This window comes from Coffea arabica, chromosome 10e, assembly GCF_036785885.1.
Source record: "Coffea arabica cultivar ET-39 chromosome 10e, Coffea Arabica ET-39 HiFi, whole genome shotgun sequence".
Taxonomy (NCBI): Eukaryota; Viridiplantae; Streptophyta; class Magnoliopsida; order Gentianales; family Rubiaceae; genus Coffea; species Coffea arabica.
The window spans coordinates 44,348,248-44,373,803 of record NC_092328.1 but is presented as its reverse complement, the minus strand read 5'-3'; the positions used below and the strand labels follow the sequence as shown (position 1 = coordinate 44,373,803).

General features: G+C 33.8%; 1 protein-coding gene and 1 pseudogene across 1 annotated transcript; both read right to left on the bottom strand.

Moving 5' to 3' along the window:
• Nucleotides 1-10,947: 10,947 nt before the first annotated feature.
• LOC113713085 (probable calcium-binding protein CML44) lies at nt 10,948-11,616 on the bottom strand. Its single transcript, XM_027236802.2, has one exon. The coding sequence runs from the start codon at nt 11,469-11,471 to the stop codon at nt 11,004-11,006; it is 468 nt and encodes a 155-aa protein (XP_027092603.1). The 5' UTR covers nt 11,472-11,616; the 3' UTR covers nt 10,948-11,003.
• A 695-nt stretch (nt 11,617-12,311) lies between these two features.
• On the bottom strand, nt 12,312-23,686 carry LOC113712579 (UDP-sugar pyrophosphorylase-like; annotated as a pseudogene).
• Nucleotides 23,687-25,556: the final 1,870 nt, after the last annotated feature.

Genomic DNA, 25,556 nt, shown 5'->3' with positions numbered 1-25,556 from the left:
TTTACTCTTGATAAATTGGACTGAGAAGCTTGATGCATCTATGAACTTGGTTGCTTGAGTAGTAATCTCACTGGGCAATTAGCTCACACCGTTCCTTTTGTTTTCCTTACAGGAATATGACCCTTTTGGAATGAATCTTGATAGATGGTTGCCGAATGAACTTGATGAATATCTCTTTTGTATTGTATTTGAAGTGAAACCCTAAATGTATCTTTAGGGCCGTTTTCACTTTTAATTTGGCAACCCGTGTATATATGAACTTTTGAAAACCTTTGTATGCCACTTTGGGTTGTAATTGCTAAAGTTCAAGATGTGAATGTTTGCTTGCTATTTGGTTGGATTCTGACGGGTCGGTTACTATTCATGACCGACTCCGGATTTATTTTTTTTTATTTTGGGTTATTTTGCCATTTTGACTCGTTTACGCGCGTTATAAGTTCCGGAACGCAATAGATCGCTCTAACTGCACCGTTAGTCCTGGCGAGAGATGGACAGGCAGTCTGCTAACCCCTCTGGTTCGCCTTAGGGGAAGGTGGGGCTGTCACAAACGTCACATATTCAGTGTCGATGCAAATCAAAAGGCATTAATGATATTTCGATGTTTTCAATTCAGTTACAAAATTGGTTTGAATGAAGAACTGACAATTGAAAGCTCAATCGGATGCTTAGGCTGAAAATTTGGGTACTAAATATACGTATTATGTATATGTGTGAATCGTTTTCTATTTTAATTTGACGCCCAACCAGTACATTCACCTCCCGTTTTTTGTTCTTCCAACTTCTTCTCCACCACACGTGGCAAATTTGAAATTATTTTGTGTTCTAAATTCAAAACTTTCTTCACACACAATTACATTTACAGGGAGTTGTGGCATATTTCCATTCCTTACGGGTTAATTTGCAAATGCTGTGTACTTCTGGTTCAATCCTGCAATTATCCTTCCTCTACTATCTTAAGCGGTCAACAGCGTACGGTATTCCTTGGTAATTGATTGATCCACATCCGAACACGGTATTTTGGTTCCATTTGTCCACACGCGTTTGCACTTTAACCATCCGGACATGGCATTTTGGTTCCATTTGTCCACGCGTGTTTGCAAATAGACAAAACGTCTCCGTTACCATAAAGGGCTTCTGGACCACGTGTCATGCTTTGCAGGGCTACTTACGGTAGGAACGGTCAACACCCTTCCTACCATAAAGGTTTTCGTCAAATTCACCAAAAACACTGCAAAATCTGTCCGTAAAAGATGGTCACCGGTAGGGGTCGCAAAATTATCTACTAATTCGAAAATTCATTATATCCAATCGGATTCGACCCGAAAATTAGGATATCCAATTTATATTATTTGATCGGGTCAAAAAAGGGTCGGGTATCCTCTAAGATGCGGCGCGAATTAGGGTCACATAATTAAAAATCCGCGGGTACCCGACCCTCTTCACATATATTTATTTTTTATTTTTGTACACATCTTATAAAATAATAATTTAGAATTAAATAAGTAATTTCATTAAACAAACTACATTACAAATGTAAGAGACTATAGTTTATATACAAGATTCATTTGTAGATATCATGAACTTATGTTTTATAGAAAAGAATTTAATTAGTGTGGAACATATATTTAAAAAAAGTGCGCTACTTGTTTCAAACTTTATTGATTTTGAATTCTTTTAATTTTTTTCATTTATCATGTATTCTCGTCGCATGCTTGTTTTTTGGTAGGAGACTTTTTTTGAGAAAAAAAATCTTTATTAAATCTTAGATGAATATGTAAAATATAAAATTAAATTATTATAAATCTTTTTTTCTAAAAAATTAAATGATAAGTAGGGCGGGACGGGTACCTACTGACATTGGGTCGGGTCAATGGGATAATATAATTATTCATAGGTTTTAACATTTGCAATAACAACAATTATAAGTTGAATACAAATTTTGTGATGGAGTTGTACAAATTTTTCAAGTTTTGGCAATATGATGAATGTTTTATTTTTGTGTCATAAAAATAATGAATAATATTGTAATACTAATATTTATACTTGAAATAAATTAAAGAAACAAAAACTTTGTCATAAATTTTACGGGAAGGAGTGATTTAGTGAAATCCAAATTTTGGTCAAATGAAAGGAAAAAAAAAAAAAGAAGCGGTAGAATGGATTCGATGTGCGGTAGAATGGATTCCACGCGCGTGGGACTCTCCATGTGCATTATGCCTCGCATGGTCCACATTGACAATCTTTCGGACACGTGTCGAACGGGAACCGTGTGCCTATGGTATGCACGGTCAAAGGGGTGCCTACCATAAAGGTATCCCAAACAAAGGATGCTTTCGTGTGATCATTTTGGCAGACTTTTTTAGAGCGTGTTTGGAGCAATGTTTTCAGAACCGGACCGGACCGGCCGGTTCGACCGGTTGGACCGCGAACCGGCCATGTCACCGGTCCGGTCTAATGTTAAAGCCGGAAGTTCATGGAGAACCGTTGAAACCCGGACGAACCGGACGAACCGTGCGAACCGTTAAGAACCGTGAACTGGCGGTTTTTTAAATTCTTCAACAAAATATCAAGAATGGTGTAGCTAAGATTCGAACCTGGGTCTTCAAGTTTAAATATGACAATCTTACCGCTAGACTGTACTTAAGTTTGTTGAGAATTCTACTTGACTAAAAAATATATTAAAACATCAAGTTCTTCTCTTATTTTTTTTTTTCAATTTTTTCTTCTTAACCATTTTTAACCCAAATATCCACAACAAGATTTTCTCAAGTCTTCACCATTATTATCAGGTTATTATCTTTAGCAGATTGTAAACAAGTTGAAAATTTCAACTTTTCTTGTTTTTCAACATTTTAGTAAGTTTAATTTTTTTCTTTTCAAGGTTTTTTTCTATATTATTATCTTTAGTTGATTTTTTGCATTTTCTTCTTTTTCCCCTCAATTTTCATATGTTTCCCTCATTTTTGTTTTATTTTTATTCGATTAATTAAGGATGAAATTTTTGCAAAAGTAGTGCACATCCGTGTAGGAATTGGGTAGGAATTACAAATAATAACATTGGGTTGGTCAAAAATATGGTAGTTGGCACATAATCGAAGCTATTGATAATTGAATTTAAAATAATTAATGGTATAGGATCATTGAATTTAATATAACATGTTAATTAGTAATGTTTAGTAGCAATTAATTTTTTATGTGTTTAACTGTATATTTGTTTTTCAAAAATTTTTAGTTTTTTTTAGTTTGAGCAATTAGATTTATATTTTTATAATAAAATTTTAACTTTTTCAGCTTAAGTTGATGAAATTGTGAAGGTGGTGTGGTTGCTTATCATGCCACTGATAAAAGTTTGCTATTCAAATAGTTTGTCTTAACTTGAACTCTTTTATGGATTTTTTTAAGGGTTGTAAAAGAATTTCAATATTTAATTTATTTATTTTTTGTGTTTTTATTTGTGATAATTGGTGCACATTTGGATTGTATCTATTTATGTTTATAATGAATTTATGAAAACTTGTGGTGAATTATGATATTTTAATTATATTTATCATTCCATGTTTTGTGTATAACTTTTAGAAAATTTATTATTATCATAACTTAAATTAAGTTATGTTGGTAAAGTTCAAGTGTAGAATGAAACCTGCTTAGTACTTAACACTTAAAAAAAAAAAAAAAAAAAAAAAAAAAAAAAAACAGTGAACCTTTGAACCGACCGGTTGGACCGGTCGGACCGGTCGAACCGCGAACCGGCCACCTCTCCGGTTCACTGACCGGTCCGAGTTTAAAAACATTGGTTTGGAGAGGTCACAACTTAATACAAAATCTACGCTCTTTCTTTATGGACTAAGCAATGCGATCATGAATAGAAGCTTTTCAAGCATGTCATTTTCGCCCCTTTCGCGGTCCGTTTAAATTTATTTGGTCCCTATTTCTCCGATTCCTACTTCTTTTCTTTTTCCTAAGGGCAAGTTATACTTGACTTCGTTGACAAAAACATATTGGAATCACCACAACCGACTTTGACCTAACTAGAAACTTTGATTTAAGGGCATTTGGAAGCTGTTAGACTCAGACCGGATCGATCGATTTGACCGGTCTGACAAGAACCGATATTCTTCTCGAGCTGGTTAGTAGCACGAAATCGTTTTGGTAAAAAATCAGTCAAAATTATCAGAAATAGACCAAAACAGTTACCCAATTCGACTGTTTCATCCGGTTATCAGACTTTTCTTTCTTGTTTTTTTCAAATATAATTTGAGTTATGTAAATTGTAAAATTTTCATTTATTAATAGGAATAAAAAACGCCATCCACTTAGTGTAAATGCCAAAATCACTCACATTTGTAAACGATTTCTAAATCAAGGAATTTCCATCCATATTATCTTATCAATTTATCATTGGTGATTCCAACTTGCATTACAAAGCCATATTCCCAATAAAAGGACATACTTTAGACATGAATTCACAATTTTATATACAATTTTTAGATGTATACTTGATTGCAAATCTAATATTTTTGGAACATTTTGTATGGTTGGCCGAAATATAACTAAGAATTTAATTTCAATATTTTTATAATTTATAAAAATATAAAATAATTATGACATTATGTTGATATCAGCAACCTTTTTAGAACGGTCCAACTGATTTGACCAGTTAATCCCTAATCTAGTAGTTTAATCGAGTCGCTATCCAGTTCGAGTTTAACAACATTATTTGGGAGCAGGGGAAGATTGAATATGTCTGCCCAAGTTTTACTCACATTAAAAAGATACAAAAATGGTCACACATAACTTAAGGGTGTTGATTTAAGTATGATACAACTTGTTCACCTTTATGGAATTAAAAAAAAAATTGTTAACTGAAAGGGCTTTTAAATTTCCTTGCATATTTAGGAGAGCACTTAGATAGATAAATTGATAATTGTGAATACAAAGATGATTGAAAGGTGATTGAAACTTAGAATCAAGTTCTTTATTGCTTTCCCATACGTAAAAAATAAAGTTTATGAGCAGAAAATGTTTTTGAATTTTCTTGCATATTTAGAAGAGAATTCAAAATGAACAAGCAAGCAAATGAGTGTAGGGACGGATGAAATGTTTTTTTTTTTGTTTTAAAGAGCGTGACTGATTAGATAAAGAGCAATTGATGCTTGAAATCAAGAATTATTCCTTGGTTTTGTTTATAATGCTCTCTTTTTTTTCCTTTTGCTTTTTGTTTAAAATGCTTCTTCCTTCTTTTCTACCTTAAATTAAAGCCTTTATTGTAAGAGCTTCAATCGGGACTCATTCGATATTACATTCTTAACAGTTGATTACCCCAACTTACCATTTTTTCTTCGTTTTGGGGCAACCTAAAGTTATGAATTATTAGTATATTGCACCTCAAACTTTTATTTTGAGTAATTTGCGCCCTAATCTTATTAATTCATCCAAACTACTAACATCTTTTCCAGTACTAATGAAAGATGTATTGCTAATTTTTGTTTGAACAAATTGCATCTTAGAATTATCAATTCACCCCAAATTAGTATATATAGCCCATACTACTATTTTGAACCCTTCTTTAGCTTTTAATTTTGGAAAATCAGTTACGCAATATTTTCAACTATTCTAGACTTATCAAGTGTATTAAAATTCAATAAGACAGATATATAAGGAAAGAAGCGAAAAAGAACTGCCGGCTAGTTTGGATTTTCTACATTCATCTGCTTTAGTACAATGAACAAGAAATGTTTTTTTTTTTTAAAAAAAAGAATAAAAGGGACATACATTTCTAAAATACTTATCAAAAAATTGTTCTCTTTACAGAAGTGATGGACTCAAATTGATAATAAATCATAAATCCACTTGACAAACATCTTTTTCATGCCCAACATCTTTTTCAACTTGACAAAAGTCGCCATCTTCAATGCCTTGGTGAAAATGCCAGCCAGTTGCTCTTCAATTATACAATAATCAATTTTGATCTCCCTCTCTCGAACCAATTCACATATGAAGTGATATTTAATATCAACATATTTACTACGCCTATGAAGTACTGGATTCTTGAATAACTCAATCGCTAACTTACTATCACAATATATTTCCATAGGATCAATCTGCTTGTGTTGTAAAACACCAAGCATGCGACGCAATCACAAAGCATGAGTAGTACTATTTGCCGCTGTAATATACTCCGCTTGCAATCACATGTTACTTCTTAGATCTCCAAGAAAACACATCAGAACCAATAAAAAAATGCATACCCTGAAGTATTCTTTTTCTCTACTATATCACTTGCCCAATCACTATCTATGTAGCCAAACAATTCAATTGGATCATTTCTTGAATAAAAAATGTCATCACTGCAAGTACCTTCAATATGTCTCAAATTTCTCTTAGTTGCCTGCAAATGTGACTGACATGTATTTTTCATGAACTTGCTAATGAAACAAACAGCAAAATTGATATCTAGTCTCGTAGATGTCAAATACCTCAAATTTCCTACAAAACTTTTAAAGTAGGTAGGATTTACAATCTTCAATACCTGCAGGCTGCTTCATATATACTTTTTCATTCAGAACTCCATTCAAGAGAGCTGATTTTACATCCATTTGATAAATTTTTCAGTTATTTTGAGCAGTTAGAGAAATTATCATATGGACTATGTCAAACCTAACAACAGGTGCAAACACTTCAAAATAGCCAATCCCAAATTTCTGTTTGTATTCTTTCACCACTAATCTCGCCTTGTATCTATCAATTTTTCCCTTGGGTTTAAATTTTGTCTTGTATAACCACTTTATTTTAATGACTTTTTTACCGGTTAGAAGAAATGTAAACTCCCAAGTGTCATTCTTCTCTATCGCATGAATTTCTTCCTCTTTCATCCAACGATCATCATGGGCTGCCTCCTCATACACAATTGGATCATAATTTGCAAACAAAACAAAATTAATAATATTTTCATCAGAAGGAGCATCATCGGGTGTAATAACATAATCTTATAGACTAATTAACAACTATCACTAATGCTGTGAATGTCTAGTTAACTCAGTCTTAGACCCTAAGCAATTGGTGATGGTTGAACATCATCATTAGAATCCTCTTGTTGATTATTTAGAGTCACCTCTGCTGTTTTAGGATCTCTAGTAGATTAGTTTCAAATACTTTTTTGTCAAAAGTCATATCTTTATTCACTATCACCTTTTTTGTCATAGAATTATGCAACCAGTAAATTCAGGAGATTTCACTATAATCAATAAAAACACATTTCTTCTCTTTGTCATCAAGTTTCTTTCTTAATTGATCAGGAATATGGGAATAGATAAAACATCTGAAAACATTGATAAGACCAATAAATAGTCTTCTACCACTCCAAATTTCTTTAGGAGTTTTTTCGAAAACATTTCTGGTAGGATACCTATTTAATAAATAAATTGCACAAGAAACTGCCTCTATTCAAAAAGATTTTGGCATATTTTTCAACTTCAACATATACCTCATCATTCATATCCAAATTTTTTTTATTCTTTCTTTCTGGTACTTTATTTTGTTGGGAAGTGTACCTAGTAGACAACTGATGTTGTATCCCATTTTTTTCAAGAAAATCATCACACATCAAATATTCCTAACCCTTATCTATTCTCAAAATTTTAATATGACACTCGCTTTGCCTCTCAACAAAAAGTCTTAAAACTTTTAAAAATGTTACAGGCATCAGATTTTTGTCTCAAAAAATACACTCAAGTTTTTCTATTAAAATCATCAATAAAGGTAATAAAATACCTGAAACCACCATTAGAAGGAACATCTACTGTGCATAAATCTGAATGAATAATTTCTAATGATCTTCTGACCCTTCATGATTTGTCAGTTTGAAAAGCATCCATATGTTGTTTTCCTAAAACACATATATCACAGACTCTACCAGAATTTTTAATATTAGGCAACCCACCAATTATTTTTTTATTGGCTAAAAATCTTAAATTATCAAAATTTAAATGACCAAATCACATATGCTATAACCAATTACTGTCATCTATCACCGTACTCAAACAGAAAAAATTGGCAGAACTTAAATTCAGTGAAAATAAGCGATTTGAAATCATTGGTACACTAGGTATCATTCCAATATTTCTATAAAAAATGGTACAAGTGCCATTTCGGATAAGAATATCATATTTTTTTCTTAGACAATTGGTCAATACTCAACAAATTATGATGTAATCCAGGATTATAGAAAACATCAGAAATAAAATCAGTAGACCTATTTTTCAGGCTCATAGGAATTTTTTCCTTGCCAAACACTAATAAAATAGTATCCCAAATTTAATTTCACCATGGACATATTCATCAAATTCAACAAATAATTCTTTCTTACTAGACATATGGTTACGGCAGCCTTATCCAAAGACCATTTATTTTTATCAATCATATTAACAACACTACAGACGAATAATAAAGTTTCAATTTTTTATTATTATTATCTTGTACCTGATTGTAAGCAACATTAGTTTGAAAATTTCTATTTATATTTTCTTCAAGTCTACATTCAAATTGTCTATAATCCAAATTTTCACAATTATAACATTGACTTCTCTGTCCAAAATTATTTTGATTAAAATTATTTCCTCTACTAAAATTACTACCTTTGCCCATCTGTCAAAATTACCACCTTTGCCTCTACCAGGACAACCTCTAAAATTAAAATTATTATCTTTACAACGTCTAGGATTTGATGCACCTCCTCTGCTTCTATTATTGTTGTCGTGACGACCTTTGTTATTGTAACCACCTCTGTTCCTCTGACTGGATTCTTACTCTCTTGTATCTTATTGCCTCTCAAATTCAACTGTGTTTGCAACACCTTCTCTACTATGTTCTTCTTCGGGATATCTTTCAACTTTCCATTAATTCTTTGTTCATGCAGAATTAATGGTCCATGCAAATCTTCAATACTCAAATCCTCCAAATCCTTCATTTCTTGGATCACAGTTATCACATGATCAAATTTCATTGATAGAGTATTGAGAATTTTCTCCACAAATGTTCTATCAAGAAGGTCATACTGATTGAGTTTCATCTCATTTTTTATATTTGACAAACAAGAAAAATATGATTCAATAGATTCCGACTTCTCCAACGTCACAAGTTCAAATTTTCTCTTCAACATCATCAAATTATTTTGTTGGGTCTTGTCAATCCCTTTGTATGTTTTCTCCAATATATCCTAATAGATTGCAATTTTGCTATTTTATTTTGTAATTAATTTCCCCTATTACCTTAGCAAATGTGGATTAATTGTCAGATTCTATTTACTTTTGGTATTTGTGCTTATTACAGGGAGTTGGAACAAAATGTGGCGAAACTGTGCAAATTTTTCACTCCAATTGCTGTTTGCGTAGTCGCGTCAAGTTAGGGCTGAACGTGTCCAGAAAATGCGGGAAAGACGCGTGACACCGACTGCCAATTGGAAGTGCAACATGGGACCGCAAACATTCCATTAGTTGCTCGATTGATTTGAATTGACAAGGGAAGCTTAGCACAAATAGGAGATGTGCCAATTAGGAGATCTCCTAATTTGTTGGCCGTGGCAAAAGAGGAAATAGAAGTCAACAAAGACTAGGAGTCTTCCTTTATTATTGCTCTTAGTAGCCGTATGAGAGGAGACAATTATGTAGATAGGAATTAGATAGGAAGATTCGACAGACCATTTTTCATTACTTTTAGCTTTAAACTTTTTCGTCTTATTGATTGTTCTCTATTCCACCGAATTGAATCATCTTAATTGCGAAACGATGTACGCGGAAATCACTTCTGCAAATCTGCGTGAGATTGATTCACCAAGGATGAACTAAATCCCCTTTTCTAGTCAAGGAACAACGGAGACTTTGGTTCATCTAAAAATTATGAGATCAAATTAATTTTATTTATTCCTCTTATTTACTGGTATTTGCATGTTCTCTGTTTGTAGTGTTTGTGATTGTTTTGTTAATTGAATATCTTGGGCCCAGACGTTGAATTAATTTAGCAACCTGATGTCAATTAGAGCGTTAAATCTGTAATTGTTTAATTGCTCTAAAATAGTGATTGGGGTTTGTGTCAGGGGAATATGCAGGCTAATCTAAAATAACCCTGGTAGTGTTTTATTTGGTTAGAATGGGGCTCCTCTAATACGTAAGGCAATTGGGGAATTAAGCCTTACGGGCGTACCTAAGATTATTACTCAATTAGAGTAGTGATTGACTGGCGTACCTCAGTCATCGACACAGTAAGGAGGAGTTGACTGAGGTACGCCCGTCAATCACTACTCTAATTATTAAAACTTGACTAAGGGAATCCCTTTGTATGATTTCTCCAATATATCCCAAATCTTCTTTGCCGTATCAGTCGTAACAATTTTTTTAAAAATTAACCGGTTAATTGCCTGATGAATCTATGACAAAGCCAAACTATCTTTTACCTTATCATTCTCACTAGTATCCTGAACAAGTGCAGATTCAATATATCGATGTAATTTATATATCTTAAGATGGGTTATCATTTGTTTCTATCAAAAATTAAACTTCGCCTTTATTTTGAGTTTTTTAACAGAACAAACGATATTGGGGTTAGAGTTTGCCATATTTTAATCTACGGTAGGTCTAATACCACTTTGACGGATCTAAATTGATAATAAATCATAAACCCACGTGAACAATCAAAGGAAAAAACGATGTAGAGGCAAAGAACTTTCTCAATAAATCAAACGAAGTTGCGGCAACAACTTTTTACAAGTGAAAACAAAACAACGAGGCTACACTGGAGGACCAAAACTAGAGGCAACTTCTACTTCGTACAATGACCAGACACGAGACTTCTAACTCTACTATGACTAATATTACGGGATTTGATCACATGTGGTCAACTTTAGACTTGCCAACAAAACTAGCCAATAAACAAATGACATGTGGTCATTGAATAAAACTAACCAATCAATCATAACTTGGTTTATATTTTTACAAAAATGCATGGAAAACTTAACTAAAATCAGAAAGCATCATAAACTTGAATTCTTCAAAATCAAGCAGGCCATCTGAATTCATATCATACATGCTAATCATTCTCTTACAATCTTGGCAATTCTGCTCATCCCATAATCCTAATCTTGATAGTACACTTTGAAGTTCTTCACATGAGATGAATCCATCATCATTCAAATCAAATACCTTGAAAGCCTTGACTAGATCACCATCATCGTTCAAGTCATCACTGGCTTCATCACCTCCCTTCTTTTGCTTCTCGATGACAATATCATAGAAGAAGAAAAAATCAATAGAATCAAGGCATTTCCCGCTGCCCATCAAGGCTTGAAGGTCATCAATACTGGTCTGGAAGCCAATTTTCTCGAGAAGCCATTTCAGCTGATCGATGCTTATCAGTCCAGCACCATTTTTGTCAAGCTTCTGAAAAATTCTCTGTAAATCATTGGCACTCAGACAAGACATGCTGGTGCCAAGTGCCAACAAGACATTCGTGCTGGGGATCAAGCAATTGTGGGGGGAGGAAAAGAAATGCCTTTCATTTGCTGTGAGCTGTCGACTTGAGGAGAATTTTCATCAAAAAAAAAAAAATTGTCTCTCAAATATATTAAAATGTGTTCATAGATTTTAGCACGTGCCAGCTCTAAATGCTGACAGGTATGGGCAGATCATTGTTCTTAAAGACTTTAAATTAAATCACATACTGAACGTTGAAGCAATTAATATGTCGGTAAGTTTTCCATTTTTTGTTGCCTTAGTCACTGTCATGACAGCAAATTGTTTGGTTTTTTGCCTTGTGATGGAGAATGAGAGCAAGGCCACCTTGGCTTTATTTTGGGCTGGAATCAAATTAGATGTCGAAAAAAAATTAGTTCCCGAAATTAGATCAATTTAAAGTTTTGGTGAAATTTAAAAACCTAAATATTTTATTTGAATTGTAAGAACTGCGTCAAAATTACACATTCATTGAGAATTTGAAATAACTCTTTATTTCTTTTTCCCTTTCTATGAATTAGGAAGTGCAGTTGATTCTAATCTGACCCCAAGCTAATCTTGTCTCAGAGTGACATCCAATGTGCTGATACAATTTCTATGGTTCTTACTGTGTCGTTGGTTGCTGGCATCAGGTATGGTTATTAAAAACAAGACGACTTTCAATTTGCAATTTTATCAACATTCTCCTTTACCACAAATTAAAGGGATATAAAAAGGCAGGATTTGGCTGGATCATGAAGAAGACAAAACGTACAACAATAAAAAGATAAAGAAAAACTTCTGTAGAGATACCACATATGGTGAAAAGAATGAAAAAAAAAATACTTGTACATACATCAATTCACCTGGCAAAAACCTTACTTTAGGCTGCGTTTAGAGATGTATTCCTGATATAAAAGCTTTTGATCACACCCTCGCTAAGAGTAGACAGTAAAACATGAAAATACAAAGAAGCCGCTTAAATCCAATCAGATGAACCCAAGTTGAGAACACTGACCGAACAATAGAGAGTAATTTGTACAAGAAGCGAGCTGAGAACAATCTCATCTTGGTTGAAGTATAGCTTGCTTGCCTAAATAAAGCAAATTAAAGACAAAGTAGAAACCTGTGTACAGAAAATTGGAGTTAAGGCTTCAATTCAAACTTTCCGGGTTCTCCAAATGATTTCTCCAACTGCTCAATTTTGTTGAATTTAAAACCCCTTATCCTTACTTCTTCAGGCACAGAAGTATCTTTATGATTCACTTTCTCAATGATCCAACCCTTGTTTCGGACAGAACCACTGACTTTAACCTGTTCATAGAGGGCAACAAAATATTAGTTAATCCAGTAAATTCTTGGAGTAGTATACTTATTTATGGTAGTTTGTCTTTAGCTTCCATGTTCGTTGTTGAAGTTAAATCATACCTCTGCTCCATCGACAGCATCAACAAGAAGAGCTCCATCCAAGGAGAGATCCTCAAGGAAAATATCACGCCCCTTGATAGCTATCGTAGACCTATCTGTAACAGTATTGTTTCCGCTCACTTTACTTTTAACTTCTGCAAATGTGATTGCCCACCGTGGCTTCCATACGATACGAGGCCAAACTTCCACCTCTTGTTCGTTGAATGTGTCCAAAACTGGGTCACCTACTTTAACACCAGCCTGTCCAAGAACACAAGACATTTAAATTATCATCTGCAAGATCTGCACAAGGTAGAAGAAATTTCTCTACCGTCACCTATTCTCATTTATAATGATTAACCTGACTAATGATTCGTTTGCAATAACAATGTCTAAAGGCTTCCAGCAAGGAAATTAGTAATGCTTTAGAGACAATGACATCCAATAACCAAATCCTGAAGTTGTATTATGAAGTCTCTTTGACCTTTTCAGCTTGTCTTATCCACAGGTAATGCTTAATACAAATATAGTCAGTAAGTTAAGACAAAAGAGGATTAATGATTCCATGATCCAATTGACAGCTTAAAGTGCCACTTCACTGTAGAAATAAAATTTGTGCAAGTGTCCTCTACTTTGGTAAGCGCAGCCCCTACAAGCATCCGTAACTATTATGGCCTCCAAACCTTGTAAAAGCGAATGAAAACCCACAAAAGTCAACTGTTATCCACTTTCAACTGAACACGTGTTAATCCTAAACACACACCCCCCCCCCTCTCTGTTGTTAAAATTTTTTTAAAAAAAATACCCATTTTAGTACGCATGAAATATAACAACAGAATATCAAATTTGAAGTTTCTGAATAACAATTAATACCTTTCTTAGGATGAGGCTATTTGCCCGATATATGGCCATCTCTCCTGAAGTAGCACTATGGTATGGATTTCCTTTGGGGACCTTCCAGTGAGAAGAAGAATACATTAAGATATTAAACTGAGACTCAGGTAAACAAAAAAGAAATGCGTTGCCAGAAAGAAGCAATTGTGAGAGTGACTGATTGGTAATAAAATAACACTTAGTTACAAGTACTGCACATTAATTATGAAAAGATTTCTTCAACCTTGCATAGCCCTGCTACCAAAAAAACTTTCATTAGCTTCAAGTGATGAACTAATATCCTTCCAAAATTACTCATTCTGACTAGTTTAGCATCATTAAGCCACATTAGTGAGAATAAGAGCACCAAACATGTAATTTATCAGTTAATCATCATTCCGTAGTGGGCATTAAAACCACCTAACTGTATCTAAACTAGTTATTCTTGTGATATCAGCAACTTTTCCAGGACAAACAATAGAAAAAACGCAAAGCCATCTGGCTTGTCAACAATTAACGTATCAAACAACTTAGCAAAAACCTCAAATAAAGGCAACTGATGCAAATTAAAACCACCTAACTGTATCTAAACTAGTTATTCTTGTGATATCAGCAACTTTTCCAGTACAAACAATAGAAAAATGCAAAGCCATCTGTCTTGTCAGCAATTAACGTATCAAATAACTTAGCAAAAACCTCAAATAAAGGCAACTGATGCAAATTATCATTCTGCACCAACTTAAATCCCTAAAGTTGGGTGAAATATTTTAAGAACAAAAACTAGAATTGACTTTTTATCCTCCATGCATTGCCAATTTTCAATTACTAAATTTTCCCACTTCCACAAAATTGAATCAACCTTTTGTGCATGTCTTCACCACCTCTACAGTGCCAACCTATAACAACCTACCATGCAACCTTTTCCTACTTATTGATTTCTTAGTTTCAATCTCTGGGTACCAAAAGTCACAATTTGTTATTGAGCTGATGCATGCGTATTGATATTTGTGCTCCATAGGGAAAGATATCAAGAAACCTCATTATGCAGAAAAGTGTACAAGGACACATATATGCATTGAAACATGCAAAGATAAACAAAGATAACAACCATCAGTTTGAAATATACCAAAAAGCATGAACAGCAGATCATTATGAATAAGTGACTTAAAAATGAAGAATCCAATTCTGCATATGCAAAACCAATAAAATAATAATCCTGACATTCTACTTAATCAGCAAGCTTCTAATTGTATCCAACATGAATATTTTTATTACCCAATAATCACTGAGAAAATTATGTACATTTCCAAGAAAGACATGATTTCCCAGTAATCAAATCACACTATTTAATGAACATCAATTTACCATTTTTTTTTGCAGGCATGAGAATATGAAAAAATTACTTCCTAACAGAAATTGAAAGGTTCAGCATATCTGAGGATAAATTGTTGACAACTGTTTGAAGGAGCAGCGGAAAACATGAAACTAAGAGCTCATCATACCTTAGCGGCATCCTCGGGATTGTTCTTTACAGGGGCATAAGCAAGCCATGCATCCATCGCCTGTGATGAATTAAAAACTTGATAAACCATTATGATGATCTGAAAAATAGTAAAACCAGACATCCAAACAAGGCATCATCAGGAAAGAATTGTCATTCTGCTTACTGTAAAGCCAACCCTTGCTGAAGGAGGTAATGTCTTTGGATAATCTTGCATCATACATTCAAGCCGAGTAGATGACTTAAATGCAGTCTTGGAAGAATCTTTATATCTGAAGTGAGAAAGGTAATACTAAAATCGGTCAACAAGTAATATGGGACAAAAACAGCCTAAAGATATCAAAGGATTGATTAATTCCATTTTTTTTAATTCCAGGTTCTTAATTACAAAACAAGTAGAATGTTCAGAATGCTCCAGGACTGGGATCACAACCATGGAAGGGGAAAAAGAATAATTGCTCAGCACAACAGTGTTTACCTGCAAATTTGTTTACTTTGATACATCACATTGGTTGCACTAAAAAGGTCTTGAAAAAAAGCATTCTTGGGGAAAAGCTTAAGATGTCATTATTGACCAACTCTTCATCTCTTAATTAATTTTTCATGCAGAAAAGAGTAAAAGCAATTGTGATCACTTGTGAGAGACTATAGGATTAAGAGTAAAAGTTCCTTCGAATTTTTGTCAACAGCTATAATAAATTAATCATGATAATATCAAATACTCATGTATCAACGATATTGATTATTACAATATTAGAAGTAACAATAGTCATAGTAGCAACTTCACAAGATTAACAATAACAGGAGATAACATATGATACATACATTTGAAGTGCAAGTAAAACAGGTCTTACAGTTTTCAAGTAAGAATGAGGTTTCTTCTAGGAACCAAGGTTCTTTGTTTCTTAGATCTACCACTTGAACCACCCTCACCAGAACACAGCTTAATTTCTTTAACATACGCAATAAAAATTTCTTAATGAAACATATGACATAAGAACATCTAACCTTAACACAGTTTGCTGAGAATATATTTGATAAATCTTGGTTTATCAGTGTCTATCTGTGTGTTAGACCACCCAAAATAATCCACATAATTCTAGGTAAGTTCCTCTAATTCTCTTTAAAATGTGTGCAGGAACCATCTTAAGTACTAAACCCTCTATGAACAACATCGATATCATATCTGTCGGAACAAGATGAACTAAACAAGCACAGACACTACTATGTGAAATAGACAGGAAAGACCAACATCATTAAGAAGTGCAACTCCCTGTGAAACAATTCTGTACATGAATAACTTGTCACAAAACTAAATCTTTCCGTTACAGTTTGCAGCACTCACATATATTCTCCAGTGCAATGAGTAGGATGCATCATTTTTTCAGTTTTCTCAAAAGGTGTTACAGTATAAACTGTATTCTTCTTGAAACAGAATGAGGTTAGTGTGAATAAAAATCAAAATTAAGTTCCAAGGAACAAGCATGAGGAAACCATCACTTTAAGCTAAACACTTGCAGACCTGCAAAGTAGAACAAAGCCACAAAGAAAGAATGCACTTACTTGGGGTTGACAAACTCCTTTATGGAACCTTTTGTTCTGGTAAGCTCCTCCATGTATGGGCCAAGTTCCAAAATCAACTGCAAGAGCATAAATAATAAAATCACAGAATCAGTAATCATCTTATTGCTGGAAATATATCATCCAAAGGATCATATCACACATAATCAGCTTGACCATCCATCAAAAGGGTATCAAAATCTTAACATTCCATATGCCGCTAGAAAATCCTACCTTCAAAAAGCAGGCACCAGACAAGCAACTAGAAGCCCAATTCAGGTTTCATGTAATAGTTTCAAAGATAATAGTTTCAAAGATCCTATAGATTACTTGAACTTTTTAACATGCAAGCAAATAGTGGAAACACAAACTAAGAAAATCTTTTTCCCCCACCTAGGAGTGCTGAAAGGGAGAAAGTCTGCATTGGCCTCAGAAAACAAGTAAAGAGATGGCACAAGTAGTGTCCTTTTTCTTGTAATGCTCAACAAAAGATAAGCTGAACACCAGCCTCAGAGATGGATGGGCAATAAGTTTCACAAACAAAGTCATCAAAAATTACCAATCCATCTAGCAAGGTAAATTGAACACCCCAAATTACCTTGGTGCACAAGGATATAGTAAATCTCAGAAGCAATCAGTTGGTAAGGAAAGCAAAAAGTATAAATAAAAGGATAGCATGTTCATGATACAAATTGAATTTTACCAACAAAACAACTCCTGAGTTGAACATCAGTGAGAACTATCGTAAACACTTAAAACCACCAAGAAAAGGCAGATATCTCAATCACAAAATATGAGACACCTCAGTTCCCATCAAATAATACTAGTTGTAGGGAAAAACAAACAAAAATACAGAGAAAACTGCTGCAAAGGACATACTTGGTTTATATTTCCAGGAAACGGAGAATAGCCTGTTTCAGAGTTGACATCACCATCAGGATGTCCCGTTGCTCTAAGCAAAGGATCCAGCTGGTTGTATTCCACATTAATCACCATTGTCCTCCCTGAAACCAATATATCAATTTGAGAAGCACAAAAGATCCAAAAGGAAAAAAGTAGGTTATTGCAGATAGTTACAGAAACATGTTCCTGATGCCAATTATCTTTGTCACAGAACATAGTTTTAACAACACAGACACAATGCACTAGAAAAGCAACAAGAAAACTACAGCGGTAGTTGTGCGTCCATGGTACTGTTTTCCAAGTTAATTACAAATAGTCGATGGCTTGGAAAAGACCTAAAAGTGTGGTAACAAATGCAAAATCAAGACACAGATTTTTTGTAATTGACTGTTGATTACGTTATTAATTAGCGTACTAAATCAAGATTTATCGAGTGTAACAATTGGTATAATGTTAAAATGAACAAAGTACATGAACGTTATTTCCATGCCTATTCCCTTTAAGAGGTCACCCTACCTTCTCGTCTATCTGAAAAAATTGTCTCACACAGAGGGCATCTCATCAAACAATATAGTCAATTGTTATAATTCACCATGTTGCACTGCTATGGGGATATTTGAATACCAGCAGTTATAGATTGAAGACTTTATCCAGCAAAGCTCCTGCTTTTCTAGTCACTACAATGGAAGCTATGGAAACATAAAGGCGAAAACAAAAACAATGAAAATATCTTCTATAAATCGCAAGCTGCAGAATATTTCAGATTTTCTGATTCTGTCAACATTTTACTACAATTTATGAATGTGGATCAAGTCCATACTGCCTAAAAGATCAAAGAGACACAATCATAAACTAGGCCAATTGCCTAAGGATGTACCATACTTGAAATCAGGCTCCTAGCACTGACTGGCGAATCTTGCCCAAAATAATCTGACTATGAGCGGAAGAAATTAAGACAGCAGACAATAAAATGGGACAATTCATAATAAAGAGAAATTGCAAGTCCAATCCACTAGAGCAGAAAATGTCACTGTCATGAAGTACAACAGTGCAGAGGAATGTCATAAACATGATATGTACTTTACCATCTTTGTGAGTAAGTCTAGTAATGCCTCCAATAGCTTCTTTTGCTTTGCGAGGAACAGCAAGAGAATTAACATGGTACCCTTTAGTGGCACTAACACCCAATGAAGCTGGAATACCCTAGAAATTAAATTGAAGGGAAAATCAGCGAATTCATTTCCAAACAAATTTCTTCCATACTGAAGGCAAAATCCACAAAATGATTTTCACTAACCTTGAACAGGAGACCATTAGTATCTTGGAAAAATAAAACCCACCTTAAACCAGCATCATGCCTGAAAGATAGAAAACACAAAACATGAAAATTGCTTCTTATTTTATGAGTGTCAGAATAATATTACCAGAAAGTCTCAAAAGCTGATGCTACCCATGTAAATTATTTTGCAGAAGACCAGGTAAACTACATTCTTCAGTACCAATTGACTAGACTACTTACAATCCAGATGACAAAAGACGAATCCAAAGCCAATTTTGGTAGAGATACAAAAAGTAATTTTATTTCATGCTGAAAATGGCCTTGTGATCACACCAAAATATTAAAGTTCAAATGTATATTATTGCTGATAAGTATCACCTTCTTGGACCTCAAGCATTAGTCCGCTGAAACATTAATAGTCCCAACTATGTAAAGAAATGGAGAGTTTAACAAACAGGAAAAGATTACAGGGCAAGTTCAGGGTGTGAAAACCAACCATTTATTCAGAAGGCCACTTGAATAAAGAAGTGAGTGAACATCACCATGACCATGAGGTTTTGTCTGAAAAAAGATCAGATAAGCAGAAATTTCATGATAAATCAATTGCCTGCTTGAAATTGCATCCATAATCAACTCAAAACACAGAAAAACCTACCTGTATTCTGTATTTATTGTTTGGCTCCAATGCAAGGTGGGCATCATTGTCAATCAAACAAGCAACTTTTTCCTGCCATAAATCCAGAAAAATGTTAACACTGAAATGTTAGACTATCACTCATATATGCAATGTATAAGGGCTCACCTGCTTCAGTAGCTTCACCTGAGTTGGTTTCATCCCAAAATAAGCATTAGATTCCAAGAGATCTACTGTCCTTGAATGTGTGTCATCAGATGTCATTATAACTAGAGGAATCTCAGCAGGGCAGTTACCTAATTGCATGAGAGTGAAGAGCAAAGTCCTAATTACTTAGAAATAAATAAATCTCTTTGATATAAAAAACCATTTTCAACGGAAAGATTTTAACAAGGAAAATTCAAAAAGGACTAATCACTGGAAATTATGTAGGATCCAGAAACTAGGAAAAGAAACATCAGTCAGTCTTTAAGTATCATTAAAAGCATTATCAAACTATAACAAGACCATACTCCACAAGTTTCTTTTCCAAAACCAATCAGAGGAAAAGGAACACTAATATGAAAAACCAACACAATGATGAGAATACAAGGAAATAGACAAAAATTCACTAAAAATTGATCAGAACTTAGCGAAGAAGATTAACAGAAGTGACCTACTATGAACAGTGAAATAATATATAACAACAGTTTGTACATGACGAGGAAGACGAATAGTATATGTGATGAGGTCATTCAGACAAATATGATCTTCCGTCGCATCATAAAGACAAGATTTAACAGAGATTTAAATGGAGGAAAAAATAATTTATGCAGGCTTTCTCGGATAATATTTATTAACAGATTGAGTCGAAACATGTGGTTATAATGACTTCGTACAAATTTAAATATCACTGACAAAAAATGGTTGTAATGGGCAAGTTAAAGCAAACAAAGACAAGGTAATATATCATTATACAAACAGCAGCAAAAGGTGCAGGAAATGCAAAATTTCTGTCCAAAATAAGATGACTAGAGTATAAATTCCCACTCCAAAAAGCTACAAAGAAAAGCAAACCTTGAACTAGCCTACAGCTAGCATCTTGTAGAGCTAAAATTGATTCAATATAGTGCTGCAAGAAACATGTTCCGGCAACAGACTCTGAAGGAAGAGCTACCTATAAGAGGTAAAGGATGATAATTAAAAGATGTTAAACTGCCAACTATTTTCATGACAATAAAACTGTAAGAATCTAATAAAAAGCAGATCCATTTTTCTGAATCAAGCAAGAATTTATAACATCAATCTAATAAAAGACACTATTTGCTTGAATCCTTGGGAAACTAATGCATCCTGAATCTGGAATTATGCAGAGCCGAAATGCTCATAAACAGCCAGTCTACATGTTTTACCTTTATACCATTGTATCCTAGACGTTCTCCAAGGCCCCCAGCAACTATCATAAACAAATGCAGCCTTTCGAGCTTCCCTAACACCAGCTTCCTCATATTGAACAAAGTTGTCATCACCAAAAGTCAGAACTTCTCCAGATGGAACCTGTGGAAATATCATGTAAACTTGTTTGATCAGTCATCATCACTGCTTGTGCACAAAGGACACTCAAGAGTCCAAACTCATAAGCTCATGTAATAACCACCATGACATGAGTTGATTGTGGATTACACTAACAGATTTAGCGAATACTCTAAGCATTCTGCTGAATATGCATATATGTCATTTGGAACTACATGCTTCATAGCAACCAAAGTTTTCAACCAGGACAAAGTTGAAAGTTGAATGGTCTTGGGGCAATATATAAGATTCCAATTCCTGAAAACTACTACCACAAGTTTAAAGATTTGATTACTTTGTCCAATTGACTTGTACTTGAATCTGAACGTTCTCAACACTTAAGATCATTTATTTGCAAATCTTTCAAACTTCCAAGTAAGAAGGAAATATGCTTCTGAAAAAATTATAAGGTAAAAGAATATGGAATTCAGCAGCCTTCTGCAGAGAACATGGAATCCACAATAGGCTGTATTATTGTGTAAAGTATCACTTATTGACCTGTAATGGGATATCTGTTTTGTTTGCTCATCTGGACCATTACCCATGATATCGCAATTCGAAATATTATTCCTTAGCATATCAAGTCAAATTACATTAAGGAAAGAAAAAAAATCAAGGAGCAGTGAATACTCCACTCCATAAATCACATGAGTGTTTCAGAGAAATCAAAAATTAAAACAATACTAAGCTTTATAGAGGCAGTTACCAGAATAATTATTGTAAAATAATCCTCATAACACATTGCTTCCCTGAATAACTACACACTTCAACAAAATCAAACCAAAGCTATGGCCTAGTTGCATACACCACCACCACCATCCTCCCCCCCAAAATTTCATTGGTGGCACTTGCTCACGCTGTTCAACATGTGTGGCGAATTGTTTAAACAACATAATTTTGCCAGACTGTTCGATTATATTACATATCTGGCCTTAAAAGTTGCCGTACCCACAGCCTAATGGCCTATGAGATATGACATTATGGGATAAAAGCAATAAAAGGGAATGAAACACTGAAATCCATAAAGTGCATCATATGCAGAAAGTTAGAGAGTCACTTTAAAGTAACTACCAATAGAAAATAAATTGGCATACACAACTTTCTAGAATCCAAAAGATGAGTATCTACTTACAGAAGGTGTAAATCCATCAAATGGATTCTTTCCAGCCTTTGAATCAGCTAGAAGTTCTCTAGCAGTTCTGATGTAGGATGCCAAGCCCCCAGGATAACTTGAATTGAGTCGCTCAATCTGAAAGGAACAATTAACTCACATGAGGATCTTTGAAAGAAATAAAATCTGCACAAAAATCTTGCTGAGAAAAAAAGCTCCCAGAGGAATGTAATACAATAAAATATTCATACAGAAAGTAAAATGAAACAAGAAAATTATAATATGCCCTCCTCAAAAACTTAACAGAGGAAAATGACTGCACTAGTTCCACATACTGACGTAATTTCTCAACTATCTCAAAATCAAAAGGCAGAAGAACCATCCATTTGACACAACAGCCAAGAATTATTAGAGAGAGAGAGAGAGAGAGAGAGAGAGAGAGAGAGAGAGATTTAAGAATGAAAATCTTAACCTTGAACCACGAAAAATCCTGTCTTTACAGAAATAACCCGAAATATCCACTATCCTTGTATTAGTATAACAACATGCTAAGTACATGAATAAAGAAAGTGCATATACACATCCATATTATAAAACAAATCATCAGATGAACAAAAATCAGGTCCTTCCCTCTATTAATTACAATTAGATTCCAAAATTAAAAATGTAAAATCATCTAAATTTCACCAATATAACAAAAATCATATCTTTTTCCTTATTTCATACGATTGAGTTCCAAAATTTAGAAACTAAAAAGCCATCCAATTTCCATTTTCAGCATATGAATTTCCTCCTCATTCAAAATATCATTCAGCATTATTCTAATTCATTAACAATCTTAACAAACCACCATTCGAACTAAAATTCGTTGAAAATCAGATTATACAACTAAATCATAAATGATACCAAAGCTTATATAATAAAAAAGACAACATTCAAATTCACGAAAAAAAAAAGAACATAAAATGAAATTACCTGGTCGAAAAAAGCACGTTTCTCATCATCCTCGACCCCTGGCTCGGGCCACTGCTCGAACAAATGACTCTGCTCCATCTCTATCAACATCTTCGCCAGCTCAACCTGTTGAGGAGAGAGAACAGACAGATTCTCCCGGAGATTTTGTGGAAAACCATCGCCATCGATGGAAAGCTTAGCCAGGCTCTCGGCTGCGGCCATGACGTAGAACGGAAATACACAGCCGGAATTTGAATCCAACGGCTTTGAGGATGTATTGACGCCGACAGAATGAGGAGCACCGGAAAAAGCTTAAAAGTTGGAACAATTGTTAAATTAATTACTATGTAATTAATGGGAACGAATGCTGGGAATCAGAGTTGGAGGAGGAGACAGAGAAAGATGCGCAGAGTGCTCTGTAGTGCGTGTTTTTGAAGGTGTATTGGTGTGTGAGAAGAATGGAAGGCTAATTATAATCAGTTGGGTTGGTCACATGATGGGACGGTTAACCGGTAATGGAAGTGGAACTGTCCAGGACTAAATGACTAATTTGCTTTTTCTCAATTTCCAAAAAAGAAATTGCAAAAATGAAAAAAAAAACTAGTTTCTTTTTTTTTCCTCCAATAAAAAACCATATTCATTTTATACATAATTCCTTTAGACCATATTTTGTCATTTTTAAGAGATTTAATTCCATAAAGATAATGTGTAGCACATGATAAAATTTTGAATCTATCCAATTCCAAATTGGAACTAATAAGATATATTTATGCTAATAAGATAAGATTTTATGATAAGGAATTATGCTAATAAGATAAGATTTGATGTTCAAGAATAGAAATTTTTCAAATAACAAGATCATCTAAACATGGTAAAATTAAAAATTTTGAACAATTCCATTTATTCATATCTCAAAATCCTGTCAAATAAAAAAAAAAAGAGAGAAAGAAGAAGAAAATCTTGTGAATGAATTCCTTATTAAAAAAAAAAAAAAAAGTTTTGCTAACAGAGGTTCAATGGATACTTGTCATACAGACGCATCAAAAAAATATAAAAACAGACACGTAGATTTGGTTTACTGTTGAAATATCATGCAGACATGTACAATATCAACTTTAGATCTAAGTGGACTTTTCACGTTAGAACTTATTCCATGATCATGCAACCAGACAGGCACCTCAATTCTGAGGCAATCTTTTTTGAGCATTATTCACATGAAAGGTTCTGTGGAGAACAGGTAAAAGTTGAAGGGAGCAGCAAGAATTGGATGCCAGTTTTTGCCCCAAAAAATAAAAAAGTACATCTGAAAAGTAGTAGTGTAGTAGTAATAATAGTTGCTTTAAAACATTCCCTTGATTTCCAATCACCAAGCGACAGCAACGAATTTTTTTTGTTCATTCCTCTTGGGATCCTTCTGCCCATCTGTTCCTCTTTAATGCTTTTATATTACCACTGATTGGAAGAATATGCGTAGTTTACCCGTTGGCATATGCCCACCTCAATTGAGTGCATTCCCGTTTGAGCTTTTTCCCCGCTAAGGTAGAACAAGTAGAAGGAGGGGAGGATTGGATTAGATTGTATGAGAAAAAAGATTATAATGAGAGGTTTTAGATTTGAAATTTTACAAGTTACATATATATATATATATATAACAAGTAGAAGGAGGGGAGGATTGGATTAGATTGTATGAGAAAAAAGATTATAATGAGAGGTTTTAGATTTGAAATTTTACAAGTTACATATATATATATATTTTAGATTTGAAATTTTACAAGTTACATATATATATATATATATATATATATATATATATATATATATATATATATAGTTGAAAAGATATTAAAATTGGCACAAGTGACAATTGCAATTTTTCTCTTAAATGACGAATATATATTTCACGGGTTAAAAATTAACATTGAATTCACTTTTTGTTTTCTTTTTTTTGAAAAGTAGTGGAATAAAGGGGAGGGGTTGCGTTAGATAATATGAGGAAAGGGATTATATGTGAAAGATTTTAGACTCGAACCCTTCCAATTATACTAAAAAAAAGTAGAAAAGATGTTAACATTAGCACCGATGGCCATAGTAATTTCCCTCACAAATGACGAATATATGTTTCATTGATTAAAAATTGTCATTGGATTCTTTTTTCTTTTTAATAAGCAAGAGGGTTTATTTTTCTTTTTTTAAAAATAATAAACGAGAAGTTTTGAACCAGATCTCTTACTTGCAATTCCTTCCGCCTTATCATCCAACCCAACTCTCCCTCTGGCATTGGGCTCACATTGAAAAAGATAAAT